Genomic DNA, 26407 nt, shown 5'->3' on the forward strand with positions numbered 1-26407 from the left:
TTACTTGGACATTAAATCAAGATAAAAATATTCTTCTGCCTTCTACAGAAATATTTCTTTAACTCCATTTCTTTCACTTTGCTTTTATTATAAATCTTGTGATAACTGGTTCCTCATTTTCCTTTCTGTAAAAACTTCAGAATTTAACATAAAGTTATAACATTTTGTATATTTTTATTTAGTATGTGTTGTGTAGAATGTAATAAAAAAATGATCCCTGCTCTCAAATTCAATAGGCTGGTTCAAAAAATCCCAGCACAAAAGACAGTCTTTATCCTTAGGTTTATGAAACTCTACTGGTCCTATCACTATTACATTCTGTAGGCTTTATTCCTATGTTCTGGATTAAGATCTTCCAAAACCTCTCAGAATCCATCTGGAAAAAAGGAATTTAATGAAAATTACCCAATTTAATTTACATTTTGCTTTTGTTGTGCTGGATTCAATAACATCCTAATCACAAAGAGTGAAAAATAATACAAATCATAGAAAAATGTGTAACTGATGTGACTTGACTGAGAACCAAGTTTTTAAACATTGTAGTATGGCTGGAAAATATTGATTAGTTAGAGAAGAATTTATGGAAGTTTTTAATGGACATCAACACATAACCATGATTTGTTGGTGTTAAACACATGGGAAAATATTAAAATCAATTATGTCTTAACTGGAGAGCATGAATTTCACCCTAGCAGTACAGAACTGAGAATACAGACTGGCAGTAAATCCTCTTGTTTAAAATTACACACAGAAACCTGGTGTATAGTATAAAACTTCTGGGAAAGGAAAAAATGAAGAAGAAAAAGGATGATGCAGGTAATTTTGGAAAGAGATAGAGAGAGGAAATTATGGATAACATCAGAGGGATGGGGAATAGAGCTGGGCTGCCAGCATGGATGAGGAGGTACAGGAGGTAGCTCCTTTTCTTGGTAATATCGTGCGCAGTCCATTAATTTAATTTCTGCCATCTTTGCATCCCTAGAGCAGACGACTCAGGAAACGTCAGCACAGGTAGGAGCCTTGAGTACCCCAGTAGAGGCAGTAAAGACCAGTTAAGGGAGTGTGGAGCTTTGTGAGCATGCAATCCCCTAGCACTTGTGCTATAACGTGAGCTCTACTGTAGGGCCCCATAGGCACCAACTCACCTGGGGCAGATGGCTTCCCAAGTGCCAGTCCCTGCTCAGGCCACAAAAACAAATGGATATCAGTTGAAAGCCACACATAAGACAGATACTTAATAGACATGTGATACAGAAAACGCAAAGCACATTCAAATGTGGTGTACTGAACATCTCCAGTGACAGCTTTATGTTGCTCCACTGGAAAGTGCCCAAGTGGGAGACACAGCCCAAAATGAAGCAACCAAAAATAGATCCATATTCTGAGCCTAAGATCATCACATCAGTGGAGAAAAAACCCATCTATTTATCTAGTTTAAGCATGACGATATATTAATTAAAAAAACACATAGGATTCAGAGAATCACAGCGTCAGAAACAAGAAGCTAAACTATAAAAATACTGTAAGGAACAGCCTGGAAGGAGAAACACCTTCCAAGTAAAGCTGAAATGTAGAACATGAGGCTGCAGGAACAAAGGGACTGAGTGTGGAAAGATGTTAAAAAATAGATACTTTTACTGGTGACCATAAGCGTAATTCAATTATTGCTCTTGGGTTTGTTACATAAAACATATTTTGTCTCTGCAGAAATGTCCTGTAATGACTATGTAACTGGTGCAAGAGCAGACACTACAGCCTTGCTACTATTAAATCTTGAAAAGTTGTTAAAAATCAGTTTAAAATCTAAGGCAGTCTTCATCTTATCCACCTGAATGCATAGTGCTAGAAGAGATTGATATGTAGGAGTAAAAGAACTAAAAGTTCTTTCTTACTCTGTGCAGTGAGGGGGCTAATCTTAGGACTCTATGTGATGGAGTTTCATCCTGCAGGTCCAAATTTCCCTATTACTGCCTAAAGCTGAAGTCAAACAATAAAAGGAGAATTCAGTACAACTGGAATCTGATCTCAAAAGCTTGCAACTTCATATCTCCAACATCCACATATCAATAATCACTGAAAAAATACTATTAGAACAAACTAGATTCCTCATCCTTCCTCTCCTAACCCCACATGTGGCTCCCTCACTCCCAGCCTGAGCCTCACCTCTGTACCTTTCACCCTTCCCAGCCACCTAAGCCTCCCTGCAGCATTGTTGCAGTTATTCCCGCTATGGTGGTGTTGACATCCAAGAGGCTACAAGCTCCCTAAAGCCCTCTATTAAACACATGTATTTACTAGATAGAGTGGTACTTTTTCATGCCTTAGGGCCTTTCTGCAGTAGATCTCCAAGAGTATGACTACCTTAAAAATGTGCTGTATGAATATCTCAGAAGACTATTTATTGCACTGTGACTGTCCATGTGACTGTTCTACCTGAAGGTGACTGCACAGCAACTTTCCCCCCAATGAAAGCAAGCCAAGCTTCAATGTGTTTACAATGAGATAAGGTCCCCAGGAGCTATAGTTAGCATTTGGTAAATCTATATGGTTGCTTAATTCACAATCTTTTGCATGTACTGTAGCCAGAATCAGGTAGATGCTTCAAGGCTTTACCCTGGGAAGGATGAGATTTTGTGCAGGCTAATCAGAGCAGAGTCTAACCAAAAGTGAAGTAAAAATAAGGCAAAATTTGGAATTGCAGCATCAGGATACAAACTCTGAAATCATACTGTTCTTTTGGAAAATCTGACTTCTTAGTCTCTCATATGAGGTGTTGTAGTTATTGTGTAGTAGCATCATTTTTCTGAAAGCTTTACACTGTCAAGATCCTACTACATATGTTACAGAGAGCCTTAGAACTTGCAGTACCACTCCACTGGCAGAAATGTTAACAGTAAAGTGGCTTGAGAGCTAAAAGTGGCAAAAAGAGCAGGAATTGCTGAACTGTACTTGAAACCTAGATCATCAATGTTCTGAATGAAAAGAACACCTGAGCATAGACCCTGTGTTTTTTGAAGCATTGCTTTTTCTAACCCTTATTAATTAGAATCTGATTGTCCCCCAAAGGAAAGATGAAAATGTCAACTAGAAAAGATAGATGACATCTGTAATCACCAAAGGAATCCATCATCCTACAATTCAACCCACCCATCTGAACAAACGGGTCCCATAATGCATGGCACAGAAATGCTTCAGCATAGGCACTGAGGAAGGATAAGAGGGCCATCATTTGTGTGAAGATATTTACCTTTTCCCCTAGACTTTCTCTTCAAGAAAATCCATTTAAAGTAAAAGAACAACATTCTGCTTCTGCTTTCTGAAGTGATAATATATATACAGAACTAGGAACAGTATTCCAGTGATTAAAAAAATCACTTATGTTCCTTAAATGTAGTTACAAGCTCATCTCTCTCCTCTGCTCAGCAAAATGTTCAAATATTAGAAGGATGTGAAGACTGTGATTGTATTTTAAATATTTGGACTTAGTCTTGGCTATCAAATCTCAACCAACTTTAGTGAGACACAGCACCCCATCCAAATGAAGCCACGTATGTTTCTGTGAATCTGGCCTGCTGATGCGAGTGATTGTAAGGTTAGGAAGAATAACTGTAACAAATAGCCGTAGGAAATGTAGATCAAAGGGGACCATGCATTGAATGTGTTCATACAGAAGAGAGGGCTATGCACAATGTATTTAGTAGTCGTGGAGTGTTTTCTGAAATGTAACCCTAGCCTTGGGGTGCAATGTAATGGTCAGATGCAGTCATGATATCACCACCAGGTAGCCAAAATTACAAAAGTAGTAGGCCTCCTGCATTCCTTGCCAGACTAAATTTGACTTTTGGTCAAACTCTCAGGTTAGCTTTTCAAAATCGATTGGAAGTTTGCTGTTAACTGCGGGAGCCAGATTTTCACCAAGGTTACAGTCTGTATGATTAAGTGAACACAGGTCTAGAGGCAGCCTTCGTAGTCCAGTCAAAGCATGGAATTATTGAATGCAGGCAGATTTCCTTCATTTTACTAGACAATAAGAAAACAAAAATAAACACCAACACCTACTTCAGTTCAGAATTTCTTGACCTAATTTGTAACTCCTACCATCAGTGGGATGCATCCCAGTTCCCTCTAAAATTGGGCTCTACAGCTGCAGCCAAAGCCTAACATTTATTGTAGAAAAGGAAAAAGGGACCAGTTCGTTCAGCCTGAATACCACTCTCTGAATAGTGAATGCCAAACAAAACAACTGTGGCCAGTGGCAGAGTTTGGTCTGGATCCCTCCCTTACAAAGAGAAAGGGCACTGGCAGCTACATATTCTCTATCAAGGCCTTAGGAGTTTGGAATGTATTCCCTTCCCTTGGTTCAAAATAACCTCAATTTGATGTACCTCCATGCATACTGCAAAAGCTATTTGTTTGATGAGGTGGGGGTGGGAGCACTGGGCATTTGGAGGCAAGAAGCTCTTCTGGAATGTTTTCTCATGCCAGCTGGCTGAGGGAAGCTCCTCTGTCCATGTAGTCACTGAACGCTTCTGGCTGACAAATTAATTAATCTGTAGGATACTTTAGAATACATCTCAATACACACAGGTGCCTGATATAGATCTCTTTTCAATGCAAAGATGAAGAAATAAAACCAGTTTGTCAAAAAAAGTTGTTTAAGCCATTCTAAACAGAAAACAAGTTTTAAAATATCATAGACAATTGCTGGCAAAGCAAAGAAATTTAGAATTAAATATTATAACTGAAAACTAGTCAGGGAAGCTTCCAAGACTATTTTATTACATCAAAAAAAAAGGTTAAGATATGAACTGACACTGTGGAGGATTGAAATGAGAACTGAGAGGACAGAAGGATAACCAAGATCTCCTACAGGTTATTGCATTGTTTAGCAGGCCCACAGTTTGCTCTCCTGTGCCCTGGAATTTGACCTTTGAGGTCTGCAAGTTTTGCTGCATCTCACATGTTCTCTTGGGCAGGGGGATATGGGCAGAGCTCCATATCCTTGAGACTGTATAAAGAAAGATTAGTCATGCCAAGGGAAAAGTCAAGCCTTGGGATTACGACAGACAATAGCTTGGGCTAAAATGAACAAACTAAGTTTCTCTGCTTCATTATCTAGTATTGCACTAGCAGTGTTTGTTTGTTTGCTTGTTTGTTTGTTTTAACCACGCGGGTCCTCTGTGTGAAAAAGCAGTTGATTAATTATTCCACATTTAGATATGTGAGATAATCTTGTAGAGTAAAACACATAAGCAAAAGCAGTGTGACTTTTCTTAGCATTTTTTGTCATTTGTACTTTCCAAAAGCCTGAGCTGTGTGACCTTGGCTTTGTTTCTGTTCAAAACATAGACACCTCTGTCTTACAGATTAGATAGCATAGACAGACTAGAAGAGAAACTGCTTTGTTAGTGCGCTGCTAAGGAGATGCAGTGACCTTGCAAAGAACCAAAGCCTTCATGCAGGTCATTTGATCTCCTAAATATCCTCTGAGAACTTTCAAATTTGGGTGAGGAATGATTGATTTCTTGGGCAATTGCTGGAAAATTGCAGGAGACACTTGCTGAGTCAATCAGCTGGTAATGGTGTACAGGAGGATTTCCTCAGCCAGGGAAATACCAGGGCAGTGGAGTGAGCTTCCAGGAGCCACCAGCTCTTGCAAGAAAGTCTGACCAGACCTGGGTGAGGACAGGGCAACAGCAGCCAAAAACCCATAGTATAAAAGGCAGCCCTAGGGAGCGCTAACAACCAAGACGTGGTGCGGCAGCTTGTGCAAGGAGGGACACCCTTTTCCTGTTACTGGTCAGCTCCATCTGCCCTTCTTAGTAGAACAGTGGACACTCGTCTCAGAGCGAAAGGTGGGGTTTCTGCAGCAACAACCTGTGAGATATCCAATACTTCCACCCAGACAGAACTGCTAAGGAAGGAGATTGTGGTCCAGACCTCAGGTTGCGATGAATGTCCAGACCTTTCTCCTGTGTCACAAGCAAGTACCTGTGAAAGATGCAAACAAATCAAGGATCTATCGCAGTAGGTGCAGAGTTGCAGGAGACAGTGAGAAGACTGTGCAGTATTAGAAGGGCTGAAGTAGAGATAGATGAGTGGTTTCACAGTCAGTTTGTTATGGTTGATGTTACTCAGAATGAGGCACTGTGGACCTTGGTGACGCAGAAGAACAGAACTCCGCTTCAATTTCCGCCCTCCTGCATAACAACCAGGAACAGATATTATGTCTTAACACCTGAAAACACCTATGAGCAAGCTCTGCAGAGAGAAACCACACCAGCAGCACACACTAGAAACCATGAAAGAAACCACGAATGCTCATAGTGGATGACTCTCTGCTAAGGAGCACCAAGGCACTCATTTCTTGGCCCAACAAGATATCATGTGAACTTTGCAGCATTCCAGGTGCTAAGGTCTGGGGTATTACTGAGAGAATGCCACAACTTGTTAGAAACATGTACTGTTATCCACTATTACTCTTCCATGTGGGCACAAATGACATGGCAAGTCAGAACCTGGGCAGAATCAAGCAAGACTGCAAAACTCTAGGATGTGAAATTGAAAGGGATTGGTGCTCAAGTTATACTTTCCTCTGTTTTATTAGTTAGAGGAAAGGACGTAGGAAGGAACAGATGCATCATGCAAATCATCACTTGGCTATGTGGTTGGTGCTATCGCCAGGGGTTTGGCTTTCATGATCATCGGACACTCTTTGATGACTATAACCTGCTAGGGAGAGATGGGATCCACCTGACTAGGAAGGGAAAATAAATCTTTGCCAACAGGTTAGCAAATCTGGTGAAGTGAGCTTTAAACTGACGAGACTGGAGGATACAGTCCACATATGTAAAGTCGAATGCAAAAGGGTGAAAAACCAAGCAAACCAGAACAACAATGAATATTCCTTAGCCGTCTCAGGAGGGGTGAAGGATGGAGATCCACATGGTAACAAAGACACAAGGGTTATTGATGCGTTAGAAACCATGGAAGAACCTGAGAGCAGTCACATAGGAATTAGGGCTTCTCCCCCCGAAAAAGGTGGCCAAGGCAAATAGCCCAACTACAGTGCATCTACACCAATATACACAGCATGGGCAACAAACAGGAGGAGCTGGAGGCCATTGTGCAGCTGGAAAACTATGATATAATTGCAGTCATGGAAACATGGTGGGATGACTCACAGAACTGGAGGACTGCAATGGATGGCTATAAACTCTTCAAAAGAGATAGGCAAGGAAAGAGAATAGGTGGGGTAGCCCAGTATGTTAGGGAGTGTTTTAACTGTCTAGAGCTTGATGAGGGTGATGAAAGGGTCAAGTATTTATGGGTAAGAATCAGGGGGAAGGACAATAAGGCAGATATCATGGTGGGAGTCTGTTACAGACCACCAAACAAGGATGAATAGACAAATGAAATCATCTATAAGCAGCTAGGAGAAGTCTCACAATTGCTAGCCCTTGTTCTCATGGGGATTTCAATTTACCAGATGGCTCCTGGAGTGTATGGAAGACAACTTCCTGACACAGCTGGTCGGTGAGCCAACTAGTGAAAACACCCCACTGGACCTGTTGTTTGCAAACAGAGAAGGACTTATGGGTAATGTGAATGGCTAGAGGCTGCCTTGGGCATAGTGATCTTGAAATTATTGAGTTTTCTGTTCTTGGACATGTAGGGAGGGGGGTCAGCAGAACTGCTACCTCTGAAGGGAAGACTTCGGCCTGTTTAGGGGCTTGGTTGACAGAGTTCCTTGGGAGGCAGTCTTGAAGGGCAAAGGAGTCCAGGAAAACTGGTCATTCTTCAAGAAGGAAATCTTAAAGGCACAGGAGCAGGCTGTCCCCATGTGCTGGAAGGTGAGCTGACAGAGAAGAAGACTGGCCTGGCTGAACAGAGATCTTCATCTGGAACTAAGGAAAAAAAATGAGATTTTATGACCTCTGGAAGAAGGGGCAGGCAATTCAGGAGGACTACAAAGATATCATAAGAACTTAAAACTTAATTTGGCTGCTGTGGTAAAAGATAATGAAAAATGTTTCTATAAATACATTAACAAAAAAAAGGAAGGCTATCCTTTATTCGATATGGGGGAAACATAGTGACAAAGGATGAGGAAAAGGCTGAGGTACTTAATGCTTTCTTTGCCTCAGTCTTTAATAGTAAGACCAATTGTTGTTGGGGTACCCAGACCCCTGAGATGGAAGACAGAGACAGGAAGCAAAATGAAGCCCCGATAATCCAAGGGGAAATTGTTAATGACCTGTTACACTGCTTAGACACACACAAGTCTATGGGGCTGGGTGGAATCCACCCAAGGGTTCTGAGGGAGCTGGCAGAGTTGCTCACCAAGCCACTTTCCATAATTTTTCAGCAGCCCTGGCTAACCAGGGAGGTCTAACTTGACTGGAGATTAGCAAAGGTAACACCCGTCTATAAGAAGGGCTATAAAGAGCCAGGGAAGGTTATGGAACAGGTAATCTTGAGTATCACCACATGGCATATACAGGACAACCAGGTGATCAGGTCCAGTCAGCGTGGGTTTATGAAAGGCAGGTCCCGCTTAACTAAGCTGATCTCCTTTTATGACAAAGTGACCCACTTACTGAATGAGGGAAAGGTTGTGGATGTTGTCTACCTGGACTTCAGTAAAGCCTTTGACACTGCTTCTCACAGCATTCTCCCCGAGAAATTAGCTGCTCATGGCTTGGACATGCATACTCTTTACTGGGTAAAAAACTGGCCAGATGGCCAGGCCCAAAGATCTGTGGTGAACTGAGCTCAATCCAGTTGGTGTTTGGTCACAAGTGGTGTTCCCCAGGGGTCAGTATTGAGGCCAATTCTGTTTAATATCTTTATCAGTGACCTGGACAAGAGGATCAAGTGCACCCTTAGTAAGTTTGCAGATGACACCAAGTGGGGTGGGAGTCCTGATCTGCTTGAGGGATCCCTCTTCAGAGGGAAATGGATAGGCTGGATCAATGGGCCAAGGCCATTTGCATGAAATTCAACACGGCCAAGTGCTGGGTCCTGCACTTGGGTCACAACAACCCCAGGCAGCGCTACAGGCTCAGGGGAGAGCAGCTGGAAAGTTGCCCAGCAGAAAACAACCTGGGGGTGTTGATTGACAGCCAGCTGAATATGAGCCAGCACTGTGCCCAGGTGGCCAATAAGCCCAACAGCACAGAAATAGTGTGGCCAGCAGGACTAGGGAAGTGATCGTCCCTCTGTACTCATCACTGGTGAGGCCCCGTCTTGTATACTGTGTTCAGTTTTGAACCCCTCACAACAAGAAAGACATTGGGGTTTGGGGTGCATCCAAAGGAGAGCAACAAAGCTGGTGCAGGGTGTAGAGCACAAGTCTTATGAAGAGCTGCTGAGGCAACTGGGGTTGTGTATCCTGGAAAAAAGGAGGCTGAGGGGAGACCTTATCACTTTCTACAACTACCTGAAAGGAGATTGTAATAAGGTGGGTTTCAGTCTCTTTTCCCAGTTAACAAGTGATAGGATGAGAGGAAATGGCCTCATGTTGCGCAAGGGGAGATTTAGACTGGATATTAGGAAAAATTTTTTGACTGAAAGGGTGTCCTGGTTTTGTTAAAAACAAGTTTCTCTTTTAGTGAATTTCCTTGTCAGCCTTCTAAATAACTGCAGTTTTCCTGAAAGCTAGATACATGTTTTGGTAGACATAGCAATGGAATGCAAGGTCATTGATAAGGTTGGATGCACATCTCGCGAGAGCAGCGAACTGAAGGAAGTGACCAAAAAACTGACCAACTAAAGTATTCCATCCCATTCACGTCATACTTCGTATAAAAGTGGGAGATCACGAGGATCTTGTCCCTTTCCCTTATGGCTGACATTGGGAGAGGACCTTGCGAGTTGTCCCTGTGAACTGAGGCCCAGTGACAGACTAAATCCAGTTCCGGTTGGCTGCCGAGTCCAGTCCAGGACTTTGGGTGCCGGTCCTACACCTGCCGGAGCAGTTGCCGGGACTTTGAAGATTGGTTTTGTATATTTTGTATTATTTTCTCTATTTTTATTGGTAGCATTAGTAAAAAAATTTTAATTTTTCCAACTCTCTTCTCTCTGTCCTTCTTTCCCTCCCAATTGCCTGTCCTTAGTGGGAAGCGGGGAGAGGGACGGGCGAACAGGGGGTGCGGGGGAAGAGGGGGTTAACAATACATCTGCCACAGTTTTACTGTCACCCCGCAATCAAACCACGACAAAGGGTTATCATATATTGGAATGGGCTGCCCAGGGAAGTGGTTGAGTCACCATCCCTGGAGATATTTAAAAGACTGTAAACATGGTGCTTAGGGACATGGTTTAGTAGTAGACTTAGCAGTTGTAGGTTTACAGTTGGACTCAATGGTCATAAGGGTCTTTACCAGCCTAAATGGTTCTATGATTCTATGAAATGTCGTAGGGCTTGGAAACCAGTTAATAGAAATTTTAATAAAGAACAGAATTTAGAAGAGAGTAATTATATATGTGAACAAAATAAGCCTTGCAGATTCTGGCTAGCATGCTTCTGTGCAGCACACCAGATCATATATTTTTTTTAATAACACTAGCCATTTTCTATGTTAGCACGTCTATGCCTGAATACTGAATGCATGATTTTATCATTGTCACACAATAGATTGACATCCAACAGGATGACTGTCAGGTTTAAGTCTATGCCAGGTTCAGTGGCATAAATAACTTTATTTGATTATCTTGCTACTGAGTTTATTCTGTAAATCACTGATGGCTGAATTTCTCCACCCAGGGAGAAATTACCCCAGCATTTGTCTTCTGTAGCACTGGGCACTGAATGTATGTAGAATATCCAGTGAGAAATAAATACTCTCCAGCCCTTAAGAGATTCACTGGCCTTTCAGAGACCCCTGATAACTAATGTAAGATGGCCCTCTGAAGACCGCTTGTTACAGACCCACTTGTGAAACAAACTTACTGCAAGACAGTGAATATCTGTAATAGCAGTCTTGCTAATGCTGAAATCCAGGTCCATTGAAGTGCCTTCCCAGTGCACCCATGCTCCCATATTGTTCTTGTCCACTTACAAGACAGCGATGCAAATGTTCTTGTAAAAAAGGATGACCCTGCAGTCATTCTTTGCTTTTCCTCAAACTTGGCCAATGTTTCCATTTGATTCACAGTGTTGTACCAATCCTGATATTATCAAGGACGGTTTCAGATGTTCAGTTTCATAGCCATCCATGTTTCTGGTTTTCTTGGTGATTCCCCTTAATCTTGCTGTATCTTCCATGCTGAGAAGTGCAGAACGTCCTGTTACTGTGCTTTAACTGAACAAAGGGGAAGATGGAGTTTATTACCAAGACACAACAGAAGAAGGAAACTCTGGAAGAGATTTAGCACTGATCTGTTTTTGAAAATAGGGGTAACCAATATGGGGAAATAGTACTACCCATCTTAAATGTTGAAAAACAAAATGAAACAAAACAAAACAACAACAACAAAACCCACACAAGGTATGAGAGCATCAGTCTAACATCACTTTCTTTATTTCTACATGAAAAAGGTGGGGTTTTTTTCTATCTGCTTTTTCCAAGTTACTCAGGATTTTTTCCTACAGCACTACAAAACACAAACATATCTTTTTTTCAAAGACTTAACAAAAGGTTCACACAAATCCTACCAAGAATTTAAGAGAATCACTAGCAAAAGTAGTATCAACATGATGGGATCAGCACAGTCAAAAGGTCATCAAAAACTTAGGTTTTGATGTTCTGTGAGTTCTGTTTTTGAGTTCTGTGAATAACTTAAGCACTGTGAATAAGAGGAGACAGGATGAAACAGGAGGAGACAATGATGAGAAAGGATTAGTATTTGTATTTACAATAATCTACAGTAATGTAATATTAAAAATATTAAGAAAGAACAGGGCTTCCATCTGAAACATTATGTGGCTGACAGTGTTAGTTACTTTGCTAGTAACAGAATTGTCATTTTTGAACTTTTGATAGTTCCCAATTATGGCTTCATTGTTCATAATCATATTATTTTTATTAATGGGCAAGCAGCTGCAATTAAACAGGAAATTTAAGTTCTGTAGTAGAAGGCATGCAAAGCCAGTTTGTTACTCAAGTTGTATTTGAGACCTATTATAAAACCAGTATTCTGAGGGACTTTTGCAAAGAGGGAAATATGCCCTGAAGAGGAACTCAGTGTTAAAATCTCCTTAATTGCAGCTTGAAAACCCGAACTTTTAAAGACTTACCAATTTGTGCCTTTATGAATGGCGTGTTTGAAATAAGTCATGCCTCTTGCTGACCTCTCTTCATGGCTTTAACAAGCCATCACAGCAAGATAAGATTTATCCCCATTAGCCTTGTTCATAACAAGCTTGTTAAATTTCAGATAATACATCAACCTCGTCACAAAACCCAACATCACACAGCTACGTAGGTACCTGCAATCTGAGTGCCAGATCAAATATACGCATTTAGAATAGTATGTTACATGTAAGTACATGTACTTTACTGCATGTAAGTTATGATTTTTAAGAACACCTGCTTTGTCTCAAAATTAAGTGGAAGCTGAGGCAGTGGATAAATAAACCACTCAGATGATAACAGCTGCACCAATACCTAATGCTAGTTTCCTGAAAAGGGCACAGAGGTTCCTGGAGGCTACATCAGAGACAGTATGGTACATGCTGCAATTTGAGACTGCTTCTTAAAACCGTCATTGAACTTCGAATAGTAAATATAAATGCTGTGGGATTTCGTGCTTCTGACTGGAACAGTGATTTTATCTGCACATGCACAGGTTGTAACTGAAGAACTGTCTTTTCCAGTGCCAAGCTTTGGAAATTCAGCCTGAAGCAGAGTCAAAGTTGTGTTCATTCGTTCTTGTGCATCACTGAGTAAAGAGAGTTTTCTTTCTTAGAATATGTCCCACTAAAGCAAGGCTGTAGTTCAGTTGCTGTCACTGGATTTACATGTGTAACTAGCCTCAGCAATTGTAGTGAGAATATCAAAGCTCCTGCTTTCTTAAGTGCACAGCTCAAGTAGTACTAAAGGAGTCAAGAAGTTACCACAAAATGTTGCTAGTATGAAGAGTCTTGACCCAGGAAGTCAGGAGGTGCCATTTCTAAATAGGAATTTCCTCACAGAATGTGGCCATAATGCCTTGCCGGCCTTCAAATGGGGACAGCCAGGCATTCAGGGGAGGGTCTCAACAGATGCCACAGCTTCTCTGAGGAGACACAACCCACATGCCTTTGAATCTGCATTCAGTGTAGCATCATGGCCCTCAAAAGCATCTTTAATTGTACCAGTTTCTCCTACCTATTTTGAGTTTCCATTAACAAAATAGCCCTTGGAAAAGCAAGAAGATAATTTAACTTTTATTAAATGAAATAATGAAGCATTCACAAATCTCAAACCCCAATGTGAGCAGGGCTTATCAGGATGCGTGAGAATGAATAAATATAACAGACCTAGGATAATTCTTCATGTAGTTCATAAATAATATATAAATCTGAAAATTAATTTTTTCATTGCTACTTTTTTCCAAATAGTAATATTTCTTTCTAATATAATTTTTAATTAATAGCTAGTAAGAAGGCCTTAGAAGAAAACCCTTTATCTAATTAATAGCTAGTAAGAAGGCCTTAGAAGAAAACCCTTTATCTAGTTACATTGGGAACAGTGAAATTCACTGTTTAGACCTTCAAAATGTTTCACAAATATGATACTAGCAGCATAATTTCTCAAAAAACTCAAATGAATGTATAACTTTACTTTCTAAAATAGCATCAAGAATGAAAAACTGTTCAGGTCAAGGGCAGAACTCCACTGACCTTTAAAGCCATGAGCTGGAGAAGAGGGGAGAAAAAAAAAAGCTACTATTAACATTGGCTTTTTGAGATACAAATATATTTGTTTTCCACTTGCTGTACTGGGAGCTTTGAATACACACTTTTAACTCACACATTTTCCACCTGATTGAACAAGAGGAGTGCTCCAGCATCAGTTAAGGTATATCACACACTTCGTGGAACATGGGTGTCTGATGCTTGTTTTCAGAATAAGCCTAAGTTGATATATCATAAGCCACCTCTAATTCCACAGCTTTCAATTCCTTTTTTTGTTAGTGTGAGATCATTTTAATTAGTAGTGCAGCAAAGGAGTCACTATCTTGGATGAAGACTCTGTTGTACTAGGAGCTAAAAGGGCACAGAGAAAAATATTGAAGAAATATTCAAACATCGTATTAGTCAAAACATGAAGTTAGCTGAAAAAATGCAGCTTTTTTCTTTAATACACCATGATTTTTCTTGAGTCCATACCTGTCCTAATTCACAGAAACATTGTTCAGATGGTATGTTACTTTGTAGAATGTTTCCAAAGAGCTCATTTCACAAGTCTGGCATATACCTGCATTTTATCCTTGCAGCACATGAGAGCCCTCTCACATTGTTTTTGTGATTTTAAGATCAGAAAAAGAAAGTTGGGAAATTTGTGAGTTACAATCCCAGGTATGGTGCTCCAAAGCATTGCCTGGAGTTGGATAGTAGAATACTTGTGCAGCTCATGGAAATACATTGTCTCAGCACCACTCAAAGTGAGAACAGGCAGAGACATGTTTAGGTCATGTATCATTCAATTAAGGATAGGGTGCACTTTTTGAGTGGAGTATTCAATAGATTATATAAATCAACTCATGCCAGGAACTTTGCTTTGAAGATGCCAACGTGTGGTGCAGTGAAGCAAAAATCATTACAATCGCTGCACAAACTCAAAGCTTTACTTGCAGACATGGATGCTTATGCAGAATTTCCATTTGAGAAATAGTTATGCTTAAGAAAAAAAAAAAAGTAACAAAAAAGAGAAAAAGAGTCAAATAGGATTCTGTATTTTGTTGTAATGAGTCATTTTCTTATAACAAATATTATTGATCATAACAGCAGTGTAGGTGGCAGGCTTGGAGAGCAGAAACTGTGCAAAGTATTGCATAGGATGAGAGGAAATGGCCTCAAGTTGCACCAGGGAAGGTTTGGATTGGACATTAGGAAACATTTCTTCATGGAAGGGGTTGTCAGGCATTGGAACAGGCTACCCAGGGAAGTGGTTGAGTCACCATCCCTTGGAGGTGTTTGAAAGACATGTAGGTGAGGGTCTTAGGGACATGGTTTAGTGACAGTGTTAGTTTAACAGTTGGACTTGATGATCTTGAAGGTCTTTTCCAACCAAAATAATTCTATGATTATATAAAGATTTGTTAACGAAAAATCAGAATACTTCAGATACATTCATACTTTATATGTAGAGCTATGCATTCTTAGAAGACACACATCTTTAAAACATTACCATTGTGAATACCATCATGTATTGTCTCAATAAAATCCCACCAGCAAGTCACATTGCCTTCTGAAAAAAGTGACTAGCTGAAAGCACACCAGAACCCCTTTCTCATTCTGCATGACCTTTTGTCTTTCTAAATACTTCCACAACCACAAGCAAAACAATGAGTTAAATCTTTCATTCACCATCTACTCTGCTGTTAAATACAGCAGCAGCCCTACAACACTCCCTGGAGACATTTGAGAGCGGACTGTGCAAGATGCAAAAGGAGAAAGAGAAAAGTGATTACTGAACATCATTTGAAAATGCTGAGATGTGAATATGTGGGAACTACAGTCCATCACAAACACATGGCTGGACTCTAGCAGAACCCTCATTATCAAGCTGTGCTGTGGAGGACACTCTTCTCTGTACCTATTTCAGGGTGAGTTCCACTAAAGGCAGACAGCTGGAGCAGCGAGGAAAACTAACCCCTCACATCTTCTCTGGGAGCACCCCACACACAGGGTGGATGCTGGAAGCTGGAGGAAAGCCCACCTTTCCAGTGCAATATCCTAGTCCATTCTGGGTGGTACAGGGCAATGGTCTCACTTTCCCCATGCTAACCAAGGGCTGTCAGCCCCCACTTGGCCCACACAGCATAATCCACCCTGCCCAGGGACTGGTCGGCTCCCTGACCCCAGGGGCTCCCCGGAGGAGAGAGATTGCATTAATGCCCTTGCTGCAGATGCCTTGCCAGTTGCATTCAGCTGGTCCTCATCCATGGGTCCACCTGAGCTCGTGGGCATGCCATGTTATTCTGTGGGTTTATTTAGACGAGGCAAGTGGGCTTAAAATTTAAGATTTCCTTTCCCACTGGTGATATTATTTTTCAAGAAGCCTACAGGTACTCATTGTTTTCTGAGAAACCATGGAAAAAATGGGAATGGTTATCTGTGCTTGCTTTCCAGACTGGAAATTTTAAAAAGATACTTTGTTTTTTGAAAGAGTTTGCCAGATTTTTGTGGTTTTCATAGGCAACATCTGCTAGATTCATGTATGCTGGGTTTCAGGTACACATGATATGGCACACAGAAGTGCTTCATTTTTCAGCAAAGCACTGAAGAATGCACAGTGTGCATGCATAGACAAAAGCAGCAAAAAAGCCACAGTAAAGTCCCTTCTCACAAGCAGCATAAACACCACATTAAAGTCGCTTCTCAAAAGAGGCTATCATGGCACCAGTGAAACTTTTTCCTTTACCTTTTCCTACCTTTCAGATTTCCTTGAGAAATGCAGGTTGCAGCATTCTGACTAGCAGTTCTTCATTGCCTCACAGAAAATCCTTGAACTTACTGTGAATTTAACAGAGCTTGCCTAGCTTCAGTTATGGGTATGCCACTGCAAATAAAGAACCTGCCAGGAACTATACAAATGCCACTGCCATTTTCAGACTACAGGAATCATAGCATACACCATAAAAGCCCCGCAAACCATGAGAGACTGCACTGTGAAATCTACTATAGAGAGAGATACAAATAGCTAATGTGATCTCCATTTACCATTACTTGAGGTTTGAAAAGATATCAGGACTTCACAGAGGAGCTCCTGCTTCAGGCTGTTTGGTAAAAATGACTGCTTTAATGTCCAGTTTAAGATTAAGAGGAGATTGAGACCTCACTTGTAAGAAAACAAGAGATAGTTTGTGTATTTTTCATAAATTAATTAGTAAGGTAAATATATATCCCCTTTATTTTAAAGTACCACCAGTATATTAGTTCAAATTCCATAGAGAAGTGTGCATCTTATGCAATTATGTGCATGCATGTGCTTCTCTGCCATTTATAAAAGGGCCAAAGACAGATACAAATACATTTACCAGGTTCCTCTTAGGATATATTGGTTACCCCACTTCACAGGACCTGGCTTCCAAGCAGCCTTAACAATAAAACTCAGACTCCTATTCTCTGCCCTAGTGGTGCTTGGTATATGAATTTGATGGATAAGTGAAACACTGTAGAGTGACTCGTTAAATTAACATCAGGCAACATGAAGGTAGTATTTATTAGGCTGACATCAAATGACTCCATTAAGAGCACTCACAGACAAGGGGGTCAGTCTAAGGCTACACATGTAATCAACATTATTCATGCTCTAGTGGATTACTGTTATTAAATAGATTTGCTCTGACAAAAATGTCTGCCTAGAGAAAATGCTAAGAGCTGAATTGTGATCTCACTCCCATGGGTGTGAGCTGGAGGAATCCTTAGGTTTGGAAAGTTAGATGCTGCATTTCAAACTGTCAGAATTTGAGTTGAGCATGTCTAAAGCACTCAGGTGAACTGATGTCATTGGAGTTTGCTGTCCAGTTTATTTAGTTTAAATCCCAATAAGCATCCAAATATCTTTATGAATATTGGCCACCTGGTGCAAAGAGTCCTTGCTGTCCTGTGATGTCTTTGGACTGAACAGTCTGTTGCTCATTCATGAAGCAAAACATACCATATCATCTAAGAAAGAATAATTTGCCTTGGTGTGCACTCTGTTGCTGAAAGGAGCATGCCTGACATTATTTATGAGGCAGAAACACTTAGATTAGTATTCATATGCATCTGTACTTCCTGCATTTTTAATTTATGACTCCAGTTTTTTATCAGCTTATGATAAAAGTGCCTTCTATTAAAAAGAAGAGATTGGGCAAAATATATAAAAATAGAGCCAGGGAAAAATAATCTTTAATTTTTAATTGGACAGAAAGTCACATAAAAGAACAGCATGGTGTAGCTTTTGAAAAACTATTATTTGTGAATTTGATCCTTCTAAATTAAATAGACTAAGTTTTTAATGACTCTGCTTATTATTTAAAATTCCTGTGGCAGCACAATACAAAATGAAGTGCTTAGGATGAGAAACTTGCTCTGTGAAGGAATATTAAACATACTAGTGCTGCCAGACAGTTTAGGGCACTTTTACAGAATTAATGCATTCTGGTTTCTTAGAAAAGAAAATGAGGATGTGTTACAGTATGTGGAAAAAATCTATCAACCCTAGAAAACAACAGAAAAATTTAGCTTCAGTGGAGCTGAATTTAAGATCTTTTTCTGAAGGTATTTAATGTGGCAAAGCAGTACCCCTAATGCCATGTATATTGTGTAACAGACCAGAAAGAGATTATTTTTATATTAGTTCTTGAGCTACAGGAGAACTGAAACTATTAAACTCTGAACACCTGTGAAGACTTTTTAATGTGCTAAAGAGGAAGTGCGAATCCAAGTTGCTTCTCTGTATAAACGACATTTAAAGAAGAAAATGCACAAAATCGGTTGACACTATTTTCAGGGGTACTTCAGAAAGCAAGCACACTGTCTTTTCTACTTTCTGGCAGATGGTGGAAGGATCAAGGGTTTTTTTATTTCATACTCTAATTTTAAGACATCAGGAGAAAATTACAGAAACTGAAAGGACAAGACCAGTATGATGTTGGAAAGTTCTTAGATGTAGCTTGGGGTCCTTATAGGAATAGAGAACATCAGTGAGAAGTAACCAAGCAAAGAGTCGTTGCAGTGACGGAAGGAATTTCTAAAGGAATGGTACCCCTAGGAAGGGGAAGGGGATGAAGACATGGACAGCCTCCCTCCAACCCTCCTGGGGAACTAGGTCTTAAGCAGTCTGCCTATTGTAAAAAGGAGGGCCACTGGAAGATGGACTGTCTGCAACTAAAGCCAAAGGGCCCCCAAACCCCCTATGGCCATCTCGAAAAATGACTGAAGGGAACTGGAGGACTCTTCTCAAGTAGAACCTCTAGTTATAGTTGAGGTGTTCTCTGAGCAGGGAAACAGGATTCTTAGTTGACACAGAGCTAGTTATTCTGTGTTAAACACTGTGCAGGGAAAATTAAGTAATGAGTCTCCAACAATTATCAGTGCCACAGGGAATCATGAAACATGGCCTTTATTTAACCTAATTGAATTCAAGCTAGGGAAAAAATGGATGACCCATCAGTTTCTCTCTTTACCTAATGCTCCCAAGTCCCTCCTTGGAAGGGACTTATTAGAAAAATTAAATGCTGAAATTAAGTTTAAAAATTGAAAGTCATTATTCCAGAACCTAATATATGGAAGCCTCTATTTTTTGTGTTGCAGTCTCTCCACCCAGACAAGGATCCTCTGTCAATAGCACTTGAGAATGCAGTCATTCCAATAGTATGGGCTGGAGAAGTACCAGGATGATCAAAGAGAGCTGAACCTGTGAGAATCAGATTAAAACCTGAGATGGGACGGGTAAGACAAAACCAATATCCTTTGAAGCTAGAGAGCCGTTATAGAAAAGTTTATAAAATATGCCCTATTGAAGGAATGTGAATCTAAATTTAATATTCTCATTTTACCAGTTAAAAAGGCAAACAGGAAAAATTATAGCTTGGTGCAGAATCTCAGAGACATTAACAAAATAGTAGAAGATATACACCCAGTAGTGGCAAATCCATACGCTCTGCTAACAACCTTAAGTGAAAACCTGCAATGGTTCACAGTATTAGATTTGAAAGATGCCTTTTTCTGTATCCCCTTGAACAGTGAGAGCCAAGAATTGTTTACTTTCAAATGGGAAAACTTGATGGGCAGAAAAACTCAATTGACATGGACAGTCCTCCTGCAGGGCTTTAAAAATATCCCCATAATTTTGGGGAATCAACTAGCTAAGGAACTAGAAGAATGGAGGAGCCAAAATCCTGTTGGAGCCTTGCTGCAATATGTAGATGACATTCTAACTGCCAAGGAGATGGAGCAACAATTCTGGAATCAAACTGTAGCTCTACTGAACTTTCTGGGACTGAGCAGATATCCAGTGTCCAAGAAAAAGGCCCAAGTAGTCAAAACCACCATTACCTACCTGGGATTTGAAATCCGTAAAGGTCAAAGGAGGCTGGGACAGAAACGCCAGGAAACTATATGCAAACTTCCGCAGCCATAGGCGATAAGAGAGCTATGCGCGTTTCTCAAAATGGTCGGGTGGTGTCGCTTATGGATAAGCAACTATAGCTTGTTATTGAAACCTCTCTATGAGCTCTTAAAGGTGGCCCAAAAAGATATTATAGTCTGGACTGATGACTCATGAGCCACATTTCTGCATCTTAAGTGAGCATCTATGCAGGCTCCAGCACTGGGACTGCCAGACCCCTCTCATCCTTTTAAGTTACTCACATATGAAAGACAAGCTATAGCACTGGGGGTACTGGCACAGTTTTTAGTGGACCAGAGAAGAGCCGTGGCTTACTTTTCCAAGCAACTTGACAACATGAGCCAGGGCTCTTGATTCAAGAAGCTCGCAAATTAACTTTGGGACAAAATATTGTTGTTTATGTTCCACATGTGGTACTTACTGTGCTTGAATAAGGTGACTGGCTGACCCCAAGTCGAATGCTCAAATACCAGGTGGTTCTATTAGAACAGAACAATACAACACTGAGAACTACCTCAATTGTTAACCCTGCTATGTTTATGTGGAACAGGCTCCTGAACATGATTGTCTACAAACTATAGAAGAAGTATACTCTAGTAGACCAGATTTAAGGGATATTCCCTTAGAAAACCCAGACTGGGAGCTATATAATGATGGAAGCAGCTTTGTCCAAAATGAAAAACATCTATCAGGGTATGCGGTGACCACCTAGGATAAGGTAATTTAATTGGGATACCTCAGACGTATCAGCCCAAAAGGCAGAATTAATAGCACTCACTCAAGCCCTGGAATTGAGTGAAGGAAAACGCATGAACATTTGGACTGACTCAAAATATGCCTTTGAAGTAGTTCATGAACATGTAGCTATTTGGAAAGAAAGAAGATTACTGACAGCTCAAGGGACAGCGATCTAGCACACTAGACAAATTTTAGCCCTGCTTGGAGGAGTCCAGAAACCCACAGGTCACTGTTATGCATTGTAGAGCTCACCAAGCATCTAAGAGTGAACTTGAATTATGAAATCATTTAGCTGACCAAGCAGCTAAAGAGGCTGCAGAAAAAGGCACACTAGAGAAAAAAGTCTTAGCCCTAGTGGCCCTTCAAGATGTAGCTCTGCCAAGAGAAAAACCAGAATATGCGGCTAAAGACTGTCAGTTGATTGAAATACTAGGTGCAAATTTTGAACCTAGAGGATGGGCAATTACCTCCACTGGGCAAGCTGTAGTTCCTGAGCCCATCCTACAGGAAATAATAAAACAAGAACATGAGGCAACTCGTTGGAGTACAGAAACACTGTTAAAACATTTACAAAAGTTCATCATAGGACCTAAAATGGCACTGATTGTGCAAACAGTAGAACAATAATGAAGCATTTGTAAAAGAAATAAACCAAATGCTATGAACAAAGTAGTAATGGGAGCTATAAAATCTGGAAATGTACCTGGAGAGCTCTGGCAAACTGATTTCAAAGAATTGCCAACAAAAGAGTATAAATACCTCCTTGTACTACATGATCCTTTTTCAGGATAGTTCTGACTTGGGTGCAAGCCCTCCCAATACCCATACTTAGGATAAGAATCCAACCTAGGGGCAACCTTCAAGTTAACCCCTATGAACTGCTGTATGGATGACCTTACCAAATACCATATGTCCCCAGAGACATGCATGTAAAAGAGGGTTTTGACCTCAACTTCTACCTTATATCCTTGAGTAAAACTCTACAGGATCTGCAGTGGCTTGAAATACTGGCTCACAACTTCAAACCAGAAGACAGGGCATTCCTCAGAGACTGGGACCCCAAACCAATGCACCCTCAGTGGAAAGGATCATATCAAGTGATCTTGACAACTTTCACAGCATTGAAGCAAGACAGTGAAAAACTCTTGGGTTCATTATTCAAGAGTTAAAAAAGCAGAGGGTCCTTGGGAGAAAATATCTCCCTTAATGCTTCTTGCTCTTAGGTGCTCTCTACATCTCTGCAAGCTTCTGCAGAGGGCAACGAAGCCCTTTCTTTCACCTCTGGCATGCCTACAGCCAAAGGACTGTTTGGGGTATAAATGCCCTTGTTTGCAAAGTTGGAATGTACAGACAAATTGACAGGACTGCCCAGCAGTTGTGCCCAGAGCCTGGCCACCAAGGGCAGGGACAGCCTCCATGGCCTCCTGGGCACAGGGTTGTCTGGGGGCAGCACCCCAAAGGCCAGATTCTGAAGGATGCCTGGTGGATGGGCAGCAGGAGGGGCTGCGCAGGGGGAGCCACGTCACCCCCATGTCACAGTGCCACCACAGCAGTCACAATGCCCTGGGGCAGCATAAAAGGGACCATGCTCCCGTGTCATGCTGCCAGAGTTGGCCCCGAGGGCAGCCTGAAGACATGTGAGTGCAAGTCCTTGAGGAGCCAGTGGAATCACTTGGAGGGGGCTTAAGGAAAAAGACCAGAGGAGGCTAGACAAGGCTGCTGGAGGTTCACCGCTGCAAGGCTGCCTTCAAAGCTCATCTGATGGAGGGAAATCCTTTTCAGCTGGAGAGCAATGGCAACAGCAAGCAAAAGCCTTCTTGAGGAGCACTGCAGAGCTCACTGTTCTCATCCCTGGCAGATCCAGGGGCAGCAGCTGTAAGAAACAGGATGTAGAGCTGTTGCCAGGGATCCCAGTTGGAGCATCATGCCAAGTGTGGGGATGATTCTTGCCCCCAAGGCCAATTAGGCTGGGGGCATTTTACCACCCTCAGAAGCACCTGAGATGGCTCCAGGTGGAGGGACATTAGGGCTTGGGCATCTCCTGGGAGGTGTGACTAGCCTGTGGGATGAGAAGACAGATCTTGCTCACATGCTTGGGGAACAGCCAATCGCCAGCACTGGCTGGGGTCAGGAAGGAATTTTCCCCCGGGGAGATTGGCACTAGTCTCTGGGGGTTTTTTGCCTTCCTCTGCAGTATTGAGCATGACCACTCGTCAGGGCTTCTCTGCTCCCTTTGGGTTCGGTTATTGCCTGCTGCTCATGCACCACGAAGATGGCATCTTGTGTCCTGCAGCTGGGAGAAGGAAGGCTTTTTTTCCTCCACATTGACCTAGAAGTGTCCCTGGGGGTTTTTGCCTTCCTCTGCAGCATGGAGCACAGCCCCTTGCCAGGACCCCTTTGGGCCGTTGTGGACTGGGGCCTGCTGCTCCTGCTCCACGAAGGTGGCCCCCGTGCCCTACATCTGGGAGGAGGAAGCTTTCTAGGCTCCCCGGGTGGACCCCGGGGGTTGCTTCTTGTCCTCTGTAGCACTGAGCACAGCCCCTTCTTGTCAGGGCTCCTCTGGGCCCTTTTGGCTCAGTTCTTGACTGCTGCTCTTGCACCTCCAAGGCACCACTTGTGCCCTGGTGCTCTCTGGCTCTCTTGCCCAGGGCAAGTTTGTAGCAGGAGTGAGCTCTGCTCTTCCCTGGGCTCCATTCCCCCAGGATTTCTTGCCCGTGCAAACCAGCTTGGGTTTGGTAGGGCTCCAGACTTGCTGCACCATCCAGAGCTGCCACTTTTCAGCTCTCCCTGCGCGCAACACAAGCGCAGGGCAGGTATGGGAGCACTTGTCCTGCATCACTGGCCAAGAAGCACAGCGGAGCAAGTTTTGGAAGGAAAAAGCATGTTTCTCATTGAAATGTGTCCTCCTTTGGAAAATACCCCATGGTACCACACACTACTACTTCTTCGTCTTCTTCGTCTTCTTCCTCTTCTTCTTCTTCTTCGTCTTCTTCATCGTCTTCTTCTTCTTCGTCTTCTTCTTCGTCTTCTTCTTCTTCTTCGTCTTCTTCTTCTTCGTCTTCTTCGTCTTCTTCGTCTTCTTCTTCTTCTTCTTCTTCGTCTTCTTCTTCTTCTTCGTCTTCTTCTTCGTCTTCTTCTTCTTCTTCGTCTTCTTCGTCTTCTTCGTCTTCTTCTTCGTCTTCTTCTTCTTCTTCTTCGTCTTCTTCATCTTCGTCTTCTTCTTCGTCTTCTTCTTCTTCATCTTCTTCTTCTTCTTCGTCTTCTTCTTCTTCTTCGTCTTCTTCGTCTTCTTCTTCTTCTTCTTCGTCTTCTTCTTCGTCTTCTTCTTCTTCTTCGTCTTCTTCGTCTTCTTCTTCTTCTTCTTCGTCTTCTTCTTCATCTTCTTCTTCGTCTTCTTCTTCTTCTTCTTCTTCATCTTCTTCGTCTTCTTCTTCTTCTTCGTCTTCTTCTTCGTCTACTTCTTCTTCGTCTTCTTCGTTTTCTTCTTCTTCTTCTTCTTCGTCTTCTTCTTCTTCTCTGTCTTCACCTTCGTCTTCTTCTTCTTCTTCTTTTTCGTCTTCTTCTTCTTCTTCTTCTTCTTCATCTTCTTTGTCTTCTTCTTCGTCTTCTTCTTCGTCTTCTTCTTCTTCTTCTTCTTCTTCTTCTTCGTCTTCTTCTTCTTCTTCGTCTTCTTCTTCGTCTTCTTCTTCTTCTTCTTCTTCTTCGTCTTCTTCGTCTTCTTCTTCGTCTTCTTCTTCTTCTTCTTCGTCTTCTTCATCTTCGTCTTCTTCTTCGTCTTCTTCTTCTTCATCTTCTTCTTCTTCTTCGTCTTCTTCTTCTTCTTCGTCTTCTTCGTCTTCTTCTTCTTCTTCTTCGTCTTCTTCTTCTTCTTCGTCTTCTTCTTCTTCTTCGTCTTCTTCGTCTTCTTCTTCTTCTTCTTCGTCTTCTTCTTCATCTTCTTCTTCGTCTTCTTCTTCTTCTTCTTCTTCATCTTCTTCGTCTTCTTCTTCTTCTTCGTCTACTTCTTCTTCGTCTTCTTCGTTTTCTTCTTCTTCTTCTTCTTCGTCTTCTTCTTCTTCTCTGTCTTCTTCTTCGTCTTCTTCTTCTTCTTCTTTTTCGTCTTCTTCTTCTTCTTCTTCTTCTTCATCTTCTTTGTCTTCTTCTTCGTCTTCTTCTTCGTCTTCTTCTTCTTCTTCTTCTTCTTCTTCTTCGTCTTCTTCTTCGTCTTCTTCTTCGTCTTCTTCGTCTTCATCTTCTTCTTCTTCTTCTTCTTCGTATTCTTCGTATTCTTCGTCTTCTACGTCTCCTTCGTCTTCTTCGTCTTCTTCTTCTTCTTCGTCTTCTTCGTCTTCGTCGTCTTCTTCTTCTTCTTCGTCTTCTTCTTCGTCTTCTTCTTCTTATTCTTCGTCTTCTTCTTCGTCTTCTTCTTCTTCGTCTTCTTCTTCTTCTTCTTCTTCTTCGTGTTCTTCTTCATCTTCTTCTTCTTGTCTTCTTCTTCTTCTTCTTCGTCTTCATCTTCTTCTTCTTCTTCTTCTTCTTCGTATTCTTCGTATTCTTCGTCTTCTACGTCTTCTTCGTCTTCTTCGTCTTCTTCTTCTTCTTCTTCTTCTTCGTCTTCTTCTTCGTCTTCTTCGTCTTCTTCTTCGTCATCTTCGTCGTCTTTGTCTTCATCTTCTTCTTCTTCTACTTCTTCGTCTTCTTCTTCGTCATCTTCGTCTTCTTTGTCTTCATCTTCTTCTTCTTCTACTTCTTAGTCTTCTTCGTCTTCTTCGTCTTCGTCTTCATCGTCTCCTTCTTCGTCGTCTTCTTCGACTTCTTGGTCTTCTTCGTCTTCTTCTTCTTCTTCGTCCTCTTCTTCTTCTTCTTCTTTGTCTTCTTCTTCTTAGTCTTCTTCGTCTTCTTCGTCTTCGTCTTCTTCGTCTTCTTCTTCTTCCTCGTCTTCTTCGTCTTCTTCATCTTCTTCGTCTTCTTCTTCTTCGTCTTCTTCGTCTTCTTCATCTTCTCCTTCTTCTTCGTATTCTTCTTCTTCGTCTTTTCTTCGTCTTCTTCTTCGTCTTCTTCTTCTTTGTCTTCTTCGCCTTCTTCTTCTTCGTCTTCTCCTTCTTCTTCGTCTTCTTCTTCTTCGTCTTCTTCTTCTTCTTCGTCTTCTTCTTCTTTGTCTTCTTCTTCTTCTTCTTCTTCTTCTTCTTCTTCTTCTTCGTCTTCTTCTTCGTCTTCTTCTTCTTCGTCTTCTTCTTCTTCTTCTTCGTCTTTGTCTTCTTCGTCTTCTTCTTCGTCTTCTTCTTCTTCTTCTTCTTCGTCTTTGTCTTCTTCGTCTTCTTCTTCTTCTTCTTCTTCGTCTTCTTCTTCTTCTTCGTCTTCTTCATCTTCTTCGTCTTCTTCATCTTCTTCGTCTTCGTCTTCTTCATCTTCTTCGTCTT

The 26407-nt window shown here is 41.5% G+C and overlaps 2 protein-coding genes across 2 annotated transcripts in view; both read right to left on the reverse strand.

The window, feature by feature from the left end:
* Window positions 1-23896: 23896 nt before the first annotated feature.
* LOC135984998 (glutamic acid-rich protein-like) lies at window positions 23897-25075 on the reverse strand (the record flags this gene model as incomplete). Its single annotated transcript, XM_065627919.1, has 1 exon — window positions 23897-25075. A coding segment is annotated over one exon (1179 nt), but the record flags the coding sequence as incomplete, so codon positions are not given.
* A 961-nt stretch (window positions 25076-26036) lies between these two features.
* LOC135984999 (glutamic acid-rich protein-like) overlaps window positions 26037-26407 on the reverse strand; it is a gene marked incomplete at its 3' end in the record, with an annotated part of 3526 nt that continues 3155 nt past the window's right edge. The window contains exon 6 of the mRNA XM_065627920.1: window positions 26037-26351. Within this exon, the coding sequence (XP_065483992.1) occupies window positions 26037-26351 (315 nt within the window). The remainder of the gene's footprint in view (window positions 26352-26407) is intronic.

The sequence above is a fragment of the Caloenas nicobarica genome, chromosome 2, assembly GCF_036013445.1.
Source record: "Caloenas nicobarica isolate bCalNic1 chromosome 2, bCalNic1.hap1, whole genome shotgun sequence".
Lineage (NCBI taxonomy): Eukaryota > Metazoa > Chordata > Aves > Columbiformes > Columbidae > Caloenas > Caloenas nicobarica.